The sequence below is a fragment of the Ylistrum balloti genome, unplaced genomic scaffold (assembly GCF_031769215.1).
Source record: "Ylistrum balloti isolate Yb309-2 unplaced genomic scaffold, AGI_CSIRO_Ybal_v1 Utg370566, whole genome shotgun sequence".
NCBI lineage: Eukaryota > Metazoa > Mollusca > Bivalvia > Pectinida > Pectinidae > Ylistrum > Ylistrum balloti.
The window spans coordinates 261278-275135 of NW_026782355.1; the positions used below are offsets into that span (position 1 = coordinate 261278).

The window sequence follows — 13858 nt, forward strand, 5'->3', positions numbered from 1 at the left end:
ACAAGATTAGAAACCGATGCGAAACAGTTAATTGAAAGTACGAAAAGCATTTCGGCATTTACTCCGTATATTTTATTTTATTACATAAACTAATTCTTTATAAGTAAGTTATGTCCAGGAGTATTTCTGTTTTTTTTCCTATTAAAAGTTTTTTTCACGTATTAATGAGTACTGCACCCCTGTTGTACACAGAAAAATAGCCATGAACGGAAACAAGACGGTTCATTTGTAACAAGTTCCTTTTCAAAATCTCCCAGTGATTTGTAACAAGTACTCCAGAATCTCCCACTGGATCTGATAAAGGTTTGCATACGTCTAAATATATCTTAATTTGTCTTCGATTATCTTGATTATACCTTACAGACGGTTCACTTTTAAAATTTCTTTGTATATTTTTACTTCATAAAAAGAAATGATATTGGAATAGTGAGAATGGAGAATACCCTCCTCTTCCCATTTTTTAGAAATTATTTTATCGATGCAAAGACGTTCTCTCGATCTTTAATGAACCCCAGAAATAATTATACATATGCTTAATATTTTGTTCATATGTAGTTAATGAATAGTTCATTAATTAACTGCATGAAATTGAGACTTACTGGTTAGCTGTTTAAGTGGCTCTGGACAGGATGGTCAGTGCCAAGTCCTTGCTAACTACATAATAGAATGAATGGAGGAGAGGTAGATAAGATTAAATAACTTGGGAGAGTGAACTGCTGACTACACAGCTCTGTGGACAAGTACAAATTCGATCACCAGAGATATCCTTTGTGTCTAGCTTCTTATCCCTATATAGTATATTATGTATTGTTTGTCCCTGTTGGGATTCCCATAAGTTTATGTGATATTTCATATGGAAACATCAGCTTTCCTGATGAGTGAGAATGTTTATTTGGTAGTGTTATTATTTCAGGTAAACAGGGTTTCTCCACACATGTAAAGAGAAGAAGGCTTGATATTTATTAATTGGCCTGAAGCTTTAGACAATCACAAACTTGCAAGTTTGTTGGTAACCTCCTCATCTCCACCCGTCCCTTCGCAAAAAGTTCATTTTGATATATAATGAAAGTGAAACTTGTAGATATTTTGTGAGTCAATCAATTAACTAAATGAATGCTGAAGTCAACACAGAAAATGTGTTTCAGAACATTTGCCTTGAAGCACACAACTTTGGCCATGTTGATTTCATCAGTCATTTATATATTGATATATTTAGGTCTATGTTGCAACAGCATCATTCGCTTATGGGATGTAAACTTACCATGTTCAGATACATTATATATATATATATATATATATATATGTATCTGAACATGGTAAGACAACACAATTTTTGACTTGTGCCCAACCTGGGCCTCAAACTGCCTTAACCACCTACACCACCCTCACATCCATCTCCCATCCCCTACTCTCCTAAAAAAAACCTAGATGTTTTGAAATGGAAGTTGTAGTGGTAGGCAGTTGGAAATTCTTGACATGATCAGAGTTGCAATTGTCTATTATGTGAAATGAACATCTGGATCACAATGTATATATGCATATATACAAATTGTACATAGGATACATATTAAACATGGGTACAATTTAGACAGGAAATTCAAATCTGAAACCTAGGCATCAACATACATTGCTATATATGATGCATATATAAACTGAAAAGAATACTGTCATTTGTTAGTGATCGAACCAGAGGTGAACCCAAACTCTCGCTGTTGGCTATAAATAATATAACCCAACATGATTAATTCTCAGAAGAAAAAATAATGACATTATAAATAATAATAATGATCCTGATATCAAGAGATACAGTTTTTCAGCTGGATTTGTTTTGAAGCAATAAAGATTAATTCTCTGTGCCTGAAGCTATGGTTGGATCATGTTGACATATAACACTGTATGTACAGTACTATGATCCTTTGTATACAGGCTTATATTGCTTTGAATGTAATTATCGATATGTAACTTTTGAGATTTTACCAAACAGTTCCTTCATATTTCAGATTGATATGGATGTTTAGATAATGGAACAGGCAGACTTTTCCAATATTAAAGACGAACTGGAAAATGCCAAGAAGGGAGACACCATTCTTCACTTGAATTACAAAGGACTGAAAAATCTACCACCATGTCTGTTGTATGACATCTGCTACAGGAACCTCAAAACAATATATGCAAAGAGAAATCTGCTGACATGCTTGGTATTATACAGTTGGTGCTGTGATTACGTAATCATTAAAAAAATCATCTTAGAGGTCTTCTGGCAACCATTATACATGCTTCTTTGTTTTCATTTATTTTTCATACTATCATGACATGGTACTTACACGATTCATACCTTAGATAACCATAACACTTCAATTATTTTTATTTTTTCGTAAAAGACATTATCAAAATATGTATCTTCCTATCCAATAATTTGATTTTACCACATAAAAGTTAATTCCTCTTTTGCTGTTTCAGAATGCTATTTATGTATTTAGATACTTTTATTTAGCCAAGTTTTTCATATTGTCATGTTTACTTATGTAGGTGAAGCCAAAGCATAGAAAAAAAATCATAAATATTTTCTCAGTCCCCATCTTATGTATGTCAGTGATTGCTTTTCACTAAGATCATGATGATAATCCTAAGGGGTTTGATCCCTCTGTGGGCTTTCCTGCCTGACTAAATGTGATTTTCAGTCCACTTTACATGGGTCTACTTAGAACTGCCATCTGTTTCTTCAACTTAGCTATACTTAAGCTAAAGGGTTCATTGTTTTGTGTTAGTACCAAAATGTATTTCTTGTCTAGAAATGAATGATTTTTGTTTTCTTCAGCCAGATAACTTGAACCAACTTTCAAGTTTAGTTGAGATGTAAGTACTTATATTTCAGAAGCATGTATTATACGTTTAGTTTATAACATTTTTCTTCTTTAATAGAAAACACAGTATTGCTATTTTGGAGAGTGATAACACCACAAAGCAAATAATTTATACCTGCAATTTGACAATAAATAGGTAATGTAATTTTAATGAATTTATTTTATGTGGTAATGTATATTTCTATGGTAAGGTACAATATAAACAGCATTGTAAAATAGGAAATAACAATACAAACAGTCAGATGATGAAAATCCTGTATAAAATTAATGATACACACTTAATTTTTAGATATATGCCAAGTAACAACATCAAAGCCATACCAGATGGTAAGTGTAATACTAACATAGTGTTGGTATACTGTTTAACACATTTGTATGTATTTCCTTGCAACAGGTAATTGTTTTTCCTTCATTTTTAAAGAAATAACTTTATACAAGTCCATTGTTTTGTTTCAGTGATGTATAATATAGTTTTATAAACCTTTATTATTTGTATCATTTTTTTTATACACATGTTGAAAGATGGGTCATATTATATTGCCATGTGAACGGACAGGTTGGCAGGCACACACGTCTGCTTAATAAATTGGGTAGTTTTCTACTAATCATAGTTAGAGATCTATTACTGTAATTTTCAGACTGTAATTCAGAGTTATGGCCCCTTATTTTGATTACTTAAACAGTGTCCCTTCGATTTTTCCAGTAATTTCCGATTGATAAACTTAAAACTTCATAAGGAGATTCATTACCACCATAGTTTGACAACCAAAATTATGCACCTGCTGTTCATTAAGTTATGACCATTTCACAGCAAATAATTCACAACTGCATGCAATATCTATGACATACCTCTACAAATTTCTCATTTGTATATAGAAAGTCCAGATAGTGATTGTTGCCAATGTCCATGACCTCATCTGACCTGGATGTATCATGGAAATGGTACCACATATAACAGATATCTGAAAATAAAAATAATTGATTTCCTTTTTGTGAAATCCTACTATTATCTTATGGTAGTGTTACAATTATACTGTCACAACTGAAGTTTATCTTATAAAATTGAACAAATCCGATAGGAAAAATATTTGTTAAAAAAATTAACCACAATAATCCACCTAAATCACTGCAATTTATCCCTTAATTGAAAGAATACATATTAAGTGTAATCCACGTAAACTTGAAAGATGTTTACACTTGATCATATTCATCATCAATTCCTTTATGTGACAGTCTTTTGTTCTTCATGTGTAATGCTGTGTTTCAGGAATATGTAACCTGACAAAACTTGAGTCTCTAAACCTTTGTGATAATGAGCTGACCCAGCTGCCAGCTGATATTGGTCGTCTAGGAAACCTGCAGAAGCTGCAAGTGTCCGTAAACAAATTGGCAAGTCTGCCTTCAAGTGAGTTTTTACATTTATTGGAGGACATTGTTAATTTGTCTATATTTTAAGGGAAACATACAGGGAATAAATTGTAGATACAATGTGTCTGTAAATACTAGAAAATACAGAGTATATACAATGTGTCTATACCTACTACTGAAGACATTATAGGTACAATATGTCCATGTATACAAGGGAATGCATTGTACATACAAGATGATGTATTGTAGATGAAATGTGTCTATGCATACAGTAGATACATGTTAATTACAATTTGACTATACATACAGGGGAATGAATTGTAGATGAAATGTGTCTCTAAATACTAGGAATTCCATAGTACACACAAGGTGTCTATACTTACAAGAGAATACATTGTAGATACAAATGATACATTGGAGATGAAATGTGTCTATACATAAAGGGAATACATTGTAGGTACAATGTGTCTTTACAGACAGGGAATACATTGTAGGTACAATGTGTCTTTACAGACATGGAATACATTGTAGGTACAATGTGTCTATACAGACAGGAAACCCATTGTAGATATGTTATGCTCTTTGTTGGTAACTATTTAAATGAATTCTGTTTGTAGAGATGTGTTTACAATCTGGAATAATTACAATATTGATTGGAATACTTTCAAGATGTTGACAAATCAACTGATATTCTTCTGTTACCAATTTCACATACAACTGGGATCTTACAGTACTGAAAGCTTAGAGTCATAGAAATGAATCTGGGCATCTGTGTTTTTGATCGAAATGAATCTTCACAATGTTGACCCCAACACTATACAAGTAGATATTAAAGAATGGAATAGAAATATGTTATATATTCATAATGGTCTTTCTGTGTATAGGTATTGGACAACTCCGTTACCTGAAGACACTAGAACTTATGAGGAATGACCTGTCCACGCTACCCATCAGTTTGTGTAGGTGTGAGAGTCTGATGACTCTGAACTTGGACTACAACCGATTGACTAGTCTTCCTCGTCACTTCTGGCGATTGACCAGCTTGACAGAACTCTCTGTTTGTGGAAACAACTTAATTACTCTACCACAAAGTAATGTATACAAGTCTTATATTAAAATGTAGAAATAATTCAAATATTTTTAATCTTCTTTTTAATACCCAGGAATGACAGAATCAAATACTCTTTATTGATGGAAGGATCTTAAGGTGCTTTACTCAAATTTTAGAACCTTATAAACCATATGTTCCACATTTTCATTTAGCAGTTAGGTGGAATTTACCAAAGGAATATCATATTTTTGAGCATCATTTGTTAAATAGTCACTGGAAATAATTCAAACTTGGTTAGAATTATTAGTATGGGATGGCAGATTGATAGTAATCATATATTTACAGGGGATGATGGGTGGGGCCAAGATTGGCCAAATTGGCTGAAATATTTCATAAGTCAGTCGACTGTTAAGATTCATGGGCCTCTTGTTGGTGAATTAGCAGATTGATGAATTAGCAAATCCTCTGTAATTGCTATATTAACAACATTCAGATATTGCCATAATGTCAATCATATTTAAGTGCAATATTTTCAGCACGAAAAGTACTAAATTCAGATTATTGCTAAAATATATGCATTTACAGAATTTCTTAGAAAATAATGGCAGATTTTACTGGTCCTACATCTGATATGCTAAATTTTTTAATTTAATCAATCTTTAGAAAATATAAGCCAGAGATTTCTTAATCATCTAATACCATCAATTTGTAAACATAGACAAATAATTCTGCTGTTGAAGATAATTGTTACTGCTTTTTCTCAAAAACAAATAATTCCCAAGTTTCCAAGATATATTGTGTTTTGATACTGTATTATGATTTCTTTTATTAAAAGACAAATCTCTTAAGATATCAAATATGGCTGTTGTTTTAATCACAAGTAGCTGGATGATGCTAATCTAAAAAGAAATATTACTTAAACTAGAACAAATTAAAGCCCTGTAAGGAATATCTCTAAACTAATGATGTTATATTGTAAGTCAAGTCTTGTGTTTATTACATCACACTGTACTGAACTCATCCTATTTTAATTCCAGCATTTGCAAACAAAGGTCTAGGCAGTCTGAGATTTCTGCTGGTGGACAAGAACCCAGCACTCCACGTTCTCCCTATTTCTCTGATACACATAGACACTGGAAATTTTCAAAGGTAAACAAGGATTTATTGAGGCAAATTATTTTTGTGACATCTTTTTAATGAGTTGTACAACTTGACATTGGTTGACTTGCTGTATACATTTTGTACATATGTTACTTATGTATTGGAACACAAGCTGAATTGTTGATGGGACAATTTTGTTGAATATTTCTGTATGATTATGACCTGTAGTAGGTAACACACAGATACCATACAATTTCAATAGGATGTGATCTATTGATCGAGACATTTAAAAGCAAATATCCAGCTTTTTCTTCGGATAGAAGTTTGATTGAAATTTAGATAGTCAAAAATGACTGCCATAGTTTACATCTTTCAGTAGGGAAACTGACAAATTATTCTGTTCAATCTTACAATGAAACCTAAATCTTTCAACAGGGAAACTGACAAGTTATCAGTTCAATTCTACAATGAAACCGTACGTAAGATATATCCTAAAAACTTCATCTGATCACTAGAGGAGGTCTTAATCGTAATATCATCACAACTGTTACCATCATTAAGAAACAAGAAATGGAAAGATTGTTCTGAAACTCTTCCTTGTGTCTTACTTTTAACAAATGCTATAGAACTCTTCCAGGCATGTAAGTACCTTATAAATGGTTGGTATTCACCTTGTGTAAATTTCTCCATTTGGTGATGAAACTAGAATATGTAATTTTTACTATTTCTTTCTAAGTATTCTTCATTGGTACATATTCAATAATATTAAATCTTAGGCACAAATAGTGAACATGAGACAACGGTCAATAAACCATTTGCTGTATATTGTGGGTTGGTATGTTTATCATATTTTCTACACCCAGGTCTGATGATAAACCCATCAATTTCTTTTGCTGTAGAATTACCAACAAATGTTGCTATTTTATTTTCCTGTGATAAGCCCTAACTTTGAGATAAGACGTTGAACTCCACATCTAGGCTTTTTATAATGAAGCTATTGTTTCCATAAATGAGACAATTGTAATTGCATTTAATTGTTAAGTAATTCTTCTTATTGTTATAGAGAATATATGATTAGTGTCTGAAAATGTAAGCTATATTTTGGCGAGGGTGAAGAAACACAAAAGTGACGAGCCACTGGTGAATCACTCTGCTCCGAGCCAAAATACAGCCTATATTTTAAGGCATTAACCAAGCATTCTATTTATCCTGCAACACTGATTGCAATTCAGACAATCAAAACATCAACAGTTTTGTTGTTCAATCTTTGTTTACCTGATGTTGATGTTTTGCTAAATTTTGCCTGATGGTGTATACCGAAATGATTGCTCCGCGCAGAAATATAGTTCCAAACTTCAACGAATATGACAGCATCTTTACAAATTGCCATCAATAACCTTGTTCTTAACAAAATGTTAAATTGCTTATTTCAACAGTTATTTTTATTGTTAAACATAATTTTTGAGTAATTTCAGAAAGTAATTCTATTGAATTAATGCACATGCTAAAATACAGCTGTTTTCCATCACTGCAGAATATGGCAAAAATATATGTGGCAGGTGTATTGCGACAATGTCAACGGAAGTTGCAGGATAAAAGTTGTTATCTGTTTCTTTCCATGAGATCTTTACATGATATTATACATTCAGTTGTCGACAGCGTAACCCGCTCGGTGTACTTCCTGGTGTAGTTGAGTTGGTGGTGCCATATAAGGAGACATCAGTTCCCATAGTGATGCCCCCTGAGATTAGGGACATAACTGCTCCCTGGAATAGCATACCATCCTTACAGGAACTTGGCCTCAGAACAACTGGTGCACTGAGGTCTAGATTTTCAGGTGAAGTATGAATTCTATGTTAGTAAGTTATGGAACTAGGTCAGATGTTAATGGTCAAAGGTCAATGGAAGAAGTTATTGGATTACATCTCACGTCTTACATGTTCATGTCATAGATCAATTCACTGGTAAGAAAGCTGTCGGAGAACAATGGCAGGGATGTTCTCGAATTTTTATAAAAATGTTCAGTATGGACAATAATTGTAAATTCAAGATGGCATTTTATAATTTGGCACTCCAGATTTGTTGTTCACTATTTCCCCACACCTGTTCTTGCAGTATGAACATGCTCTGTATGGGCTTAAGATGAGCATACAATGGTTATTTGATACATGTACTCTTACTCACAATGACCATGTTGAATTTTAAGTTATTTTGAGCTTAATTCTGTCGTAATTGAGGAGATTGTCCTTAAAACTTGTCAATATGTCAAGTTATGTGTTCTGTACTTTGACCATGACATTTATGATGACTGTCAGTGACCATTTTAAATCTTTACAATACATACTGTACTTCAAAGTTTTTTACAATTATGTTTTATATGTAACTAGCAAACATAGCAAAGGAAATTTTTAACTTGTTACCAATGAATACGTCATTCATTAAATCAATAAGGATCATCAATAGTGGCACCAAGATCCCTCGGAAATTTCTCATATATATATATATATATATATATATATACATGCTTTTTTGTGCCCTAAAAAACCTTTATCAAAAAAGTCAATAATGTATCTTTTACACACTATTGCCAATAATGAACAATATTTCTGATAAACTTGAATGAAGTTCTCTGTTATTGGTGAAAATGATCTATTAAAGTGTGAAAACATTAATGTCTCATCTACATTTATTTCAGACCCCAAGGAATTTCTTGCCTTACTGGATTCTCTGCCCTGCACGTTGAAGTCCTTGTTGTTAGATCCAACAGCTTTATGCCAGTTTTGTCTCCAGGAGGTTTATGTGTCAGCCTTACCTTTGTTGGTATTCAACAAATCAGTTTTCTATCTCGGATTTTGTTGTTCTGTCAAGTGCGCAGTTCAGATATGTTTAACGTATTCTACAAACTTTGGTATGGACATAGTGTACCCTTTATACATGCCAGTTATTTAGTCCCAGAAATAAAAGTCTCAGATTTTAAACATTTCTTTCTAGGTTTTTAAAGATAAATTGTAATTTATCGGATGTTTTGTTTTTGAGATATGAATTGTTTATAACAACCCTGAACTGGGTTTTGGAGCTGAGCCAAGGCAAGGTATGTCATACACCTATCATAGGCAACATAACGAAAAGATGGCAGTACTTGTTGAAGAATTTAAGCATGTTAACATTAATTTTGGAAATTCTACAACATATGAGAAATAACACCATCAAGAGACATTTTGTGTAGACATTGACATGGGCACTGTATGCCACCACAAGTATAGATTTGGTGATTCCAGCACAGTTATTAAGGTACTGCCGTGGGACAGCAGTTTGGTTATGACCATCCATCAATATAATACCTGACCAAGTATTCCAGCTAAGGTTTACTACAAGGGGGAACTTTGTGCATTTCTTGTTTTGTTGAGTATACATATATTGACAAATTCATGAGGCCATATCATGGCCAAATACCTCATTCATCAAACACTCATTGGAAAAATAGAACATTTCTCTGAAAGATAATATTTGTGTTAAGATCTGCGGCCCTTAGAATGTAAAAAAGCATAATTAGAAAAAAGATCTGTTTTATTTTCCCTTCTCAGGACTTACAATCCTGTAATACATACATAGGCTATGAGTTGTGAATTCATGCTGAGTCCCTGTGATACATGCCTGTCTTTTAGTATGAGAAAGACAAGTAAATAAACTGAAGGTTTGACAGTCACACCTCTGTTTGATTGCTCTTGATAGGTTTTCTTTCTAGTTTCTTGTGAAGAAATGTTGATCATTGCCAAATAGACTGGAAAATTCCTTACCCTCTCAAGACTCCATAATCATGAAGCATGACCCTGTTTTGAATATTGTACTATTTCTCTAAATTCATTCTACTTTCCAGAAATTGTAGAAGTTTTGGCCTTGAGGGTTATACAAAGTGATATCATAAATTTAGCTTATGATTTTGCATAAGGCTTATCTAAGTTTTAAATTTTCAAATCTGATCTTGAAAATTGATATATCACACAGAACACAAGAAATTTTTCCCCTCACATTCCAGTTATTAAATACCAGAAGTTGTTTTGATTAATAGACTGAGGGTGAGTCAAAATTGATGATGTTATCTAGTCCTGATATGGTTTCCCTACAGAATGTCATAAGGCGGACTCTATTCAGAATGGTGATACTTTAACAATAAAAGCACATTAATTGTCATTTGACAAGGGAGAAATAGACTTATATTTTCCAAGCAAATGGGAAATATACTTGAAGAGAGCGAGGAAAATATTTCTGTTACTGTATGTACATATGGATTTATAGTCTAAAAATGTTCCGTTATCCACACTCCTAACTGTTCTGATCTGTGATTTGTGATACCTATGAATAACATGTTATAAGAGTTCATGAGCAGTTACTTCCCTTTTATGCCATGTGTATTTTTCCTACATATAGTTATGATTTCATAAGGTATTGATATGTTGTGATATCTCTTGACTATAAACAAAAGAAATGTAAATGTTAAATAGGTGTCTATATTCTCACATGGTGCTTCTGTACATTTCATATGTCCAAGTAATGTCCATTAACAGGAAGACACACCTAAATAGGTGATTCATTTCTCTTTTGTTTGTTGTGTTTATGGATTTGATAGGATTTAATTAAGCTTTAATTTCAATCATTCACAATATATGATATTGTTTTTGGTATTCCTATTATCAGTTAAACTGACCATATATTTATTAGGTTGTGAAGTGTTCTGAACAATATTCCTATTGTATGAAAGGATTGTTAAATGTGACTGTGCGTGGATACATTTTTATCATAAACATTTATTTTTTTACTATTTTGAAGTTAGTCATTAAGTGATATGAATATTGGAGGAAGGTATATTTGCTCTACTGCATATATAATGCTATTCAAAACAAATTTATGTAGGCTATTAAAAAATAGGGAGTCAAAAAAGGAGGAAATATAGGTGTCAAATCAGACCAGTTAACACATGTCAAATCAGACCAGTTAAACATTTACTCAGATTAGTTGAACACTTTTGTAAAATCAGATTATGCAAGGTAGTTAAACCCTTATGTCAAATTAAAGCGATTAATGTAAAATCATATTAGTTAAACACTTATGTCAAATCAGATTAGTTAAACACTTATGTCAAATCAGATTAGTTAAACACTTATGTCAAATCAGATTAGTTAAACACTTATGTCAAATCAGATTAGTTAAACACTTATGTCAAATCATATTAGTTAAACACTTATGTCAAATCAGATTAGTTAAACACTTATGTCAAATCAGATTGATTAAACACTTATGTCAAATCAGATTAGTTAAACACTTATGTCAAATCAGATTAGTTAAACACTTATGTCAAATCAGATTAGTTAAACACTTATGTCAAATCAGATTAGTTAAACACTTATGTCAAATCATATTAGTTAAACACTTATGTCAAATCAGATTAGTTAAACCCTTATGTCAAATCAGATTAGTTAAACCCTTATGTCAAATCAGATTAGTTAAACACTTATGTCAAATCAGATTAGTTAAACACTTATGTCAAATCAGATTAGTTAAACACTTATGTCAAATCAGATTAGTTAAACACTTATGTCAAATCATATTAGTTAAACACTTATGTCAAATCAGATTAGTTAAACACATGTCAAATCAGATTGATTAAACACTTATATGAGTAGGGAATGTTGCATGATGCACATTTCTGATTTGTAAAAATATTTTTATGAACCGCTTCATTGAATGTGGTAGGTAGCAATAATTTTTTTATTTGTGTTATATTGTCAACAGTACATTATATATTGGAAAAAGAAAGCTCTTGCTTCATCACGAATATTATTTATAGATTTGTTTTGTTCAGGGTTTACTTGGATTTTATCAGTCGTAGTTTCATATTGTGATAGCCCACTGCTCTAAGATCTGTTTACTGCTGTAAAAGAGGAAATGATGAAACCCATTACAAAATTTAGTAATGAAGTTATGAGTTACTTTTCATTGTTTTAGTTAGTATTGTATGTATGCTTTTATGGTGCTTCTTAACAATTTTGGTAAGTTTGGTGCCCTTTACTTTTGGACCTTTTTGTCTACCACCATTTCTTGTCCCTGATGATGTTCTCAGTGTTGATGGGCCATATAGAATAGAATAATGATAATAAATCTATTCTTAAGTCATAATATACCAAAGTGTGTCTTAGTTAGTTACAATTGTTTTCAAAATTACATAAAGCTTCTATATAACTGTTTATGTATAATGATCAAATGTTAAATAAAAATGTAATCATACTTTTTTTAGACATTACTTTTTATTTGCTTGACACAAAAACAGTTATGTGGTGCTACCTGGAGGTGGGTTATAGATATGGTGCTACCTGGGGGTTGTTATAGATATGGTACTACCTGGGGGTTGTTATAGATGTGGTACTACCTGGGGGTTGTTATAGATATGGTACTACCTGGGGGTTGTTATAGATATGGTACTACCTGGGGGTTGTTATAGATATGGTACTACCTGGGGGTTGTTATAGATGTGGTACTACCTGGGGGTTGTTATAGATGTGGTGCTACCTGGGGGTTGTTATAGATGTGGTACTACCTGGGGGTTGTTATAGATGTGGTACTACCTGGGGGTTGTTATAGATGTGGTACTACCTGGGGGTTGTTATAGATGTGGTACTACCTGGGGGTTGTTATATAGATAGATATGGTACTACCTGGGGGTTGTTATAGATATGGTGCTACCTGGGGGTTGTTATAGATATGGTACTACCTGGGGGTTGTTATAGATATGGTGCTACCTGGGGGTTGTTATAGATGTGGTACTACCTGGGGGTTGTTATAGATGTGGTACTACCTGGGGGTTGTTATAGATGTGGTACTACCTGGGGGTTGTTATAGATATGGTACTACCTGGGGGTTGTTATAGATATGGTACTACCTGGGGGTTGTTATAGATATGGTACTACCTGGAGGTGGGTTATAGATATGGTGCTACCTGGGGGTTGTTATAGATATGGTACTACCTGGGGGTTGTTATAGATATGGTACTACCTGGAGGTGGGTTATAGATATGGTACTACCTGGGGGTTGTTATAGATATGGTACTACCTGGGGGTGGGTTATAGATGTGGTGCTACCTGGGGGTGGGTTATAGATGTGATTCTACTTGGAGGTGGGTTATAGATATGGTGCTACCTGGGGATGCGTTATAGATGTGGTTCTACCTGGGAATGGGTTATAGATGTAATGCTACCTGGGGATGGGTGCTACCTGGGGGTGGGTTTAAGATCTGGTGCTACCTGGGGGTGGATTATAGATGTGGTGCTACCTGGGGGTGGGTTATAGATGTGGTGCTACCTGGGGGTGAGTTATAGATGTGGTGCTACCTGGGGATGGGTTATAGATGTGGTGCTACCTGGGGATGGGTGCTACCTGGGGATGGGTTATAGATGTGGTACTACCTGGAGGTGGGTTATAG

General features: G+C 33.3%; 1 protein-coding gene across 2 annotated transcripts; it reads left to right on the plus strand.

Annotated features, from left to right (window-relative positions):
- The first annotated feature begins 2 nt into the window (after positions 1 to 2).
- On the plus strand, positions 3 to 12666 carry LOC132556350 (leucine-rich repeat-containing protein 28-like). Of its 2 annotated transcripts, XM_060220742.1 has the most exons (10): positions 3 to 37; positions 193 to 303; positions 2001 to 2198; positions 2819 to 2856; positions 3154 to 3191; positions 4132 to 4269; positions 5117 to 5323; positions 6321 to 6432; positions 8034 to 8221; positions 9080 to 12666. In XM_060220742.1, exons 3-10 carry the CDS (start codon positions 2022 to 2024, stop codon positions 9331 to 9333), a joined length of 1152 nt encoding a protein of 383 aa, XP_060076725.1. In that variant the 5' UTR covers positions 3 to 37; positions 193 to 303; positions 2001 to 2021; the 3' UTR covers positions 9334 to 12666. The 2 variants fall into 2 exon arrangements, with proteins under 2 accessions (XP_060076725.1, XP_060076724.1); XM_060220741.1 differs by lacking the exon at positions 3 to 37 and having other exon boundaries at positions 83 to 303.
- Positions 12667 to 13858: the final 1192 nt, after the last annotated feature.

What these genes read in the sequence shown, in the direction of transcription:
- LOC132556350 (XM_060220742.1), top strand. Translation starts at nt 2,022, where the DNA reads ATGGAACAGGCAGACTTTTCCAATATTAAAGACGAACTGGAAAATGCC. An exon ending in ATTGGCAAGTCTGCCTTCAA is followed by an intron (nt 4,270 to 5,116) that starts GTGAGTTTTTAC and finishes TTCTGTGTATAG; the next exon opens with GTATTGGACAACTCCGTTAC. An exon ending in CTTAATTACTCTACCACAAA is followed by an intron (nt 5,324 to 6,320) that starts GTAATGTATACA and finishes TTTTAATTCCAG; the next exon opens with CATTTGCAAACAAAGGTCTA.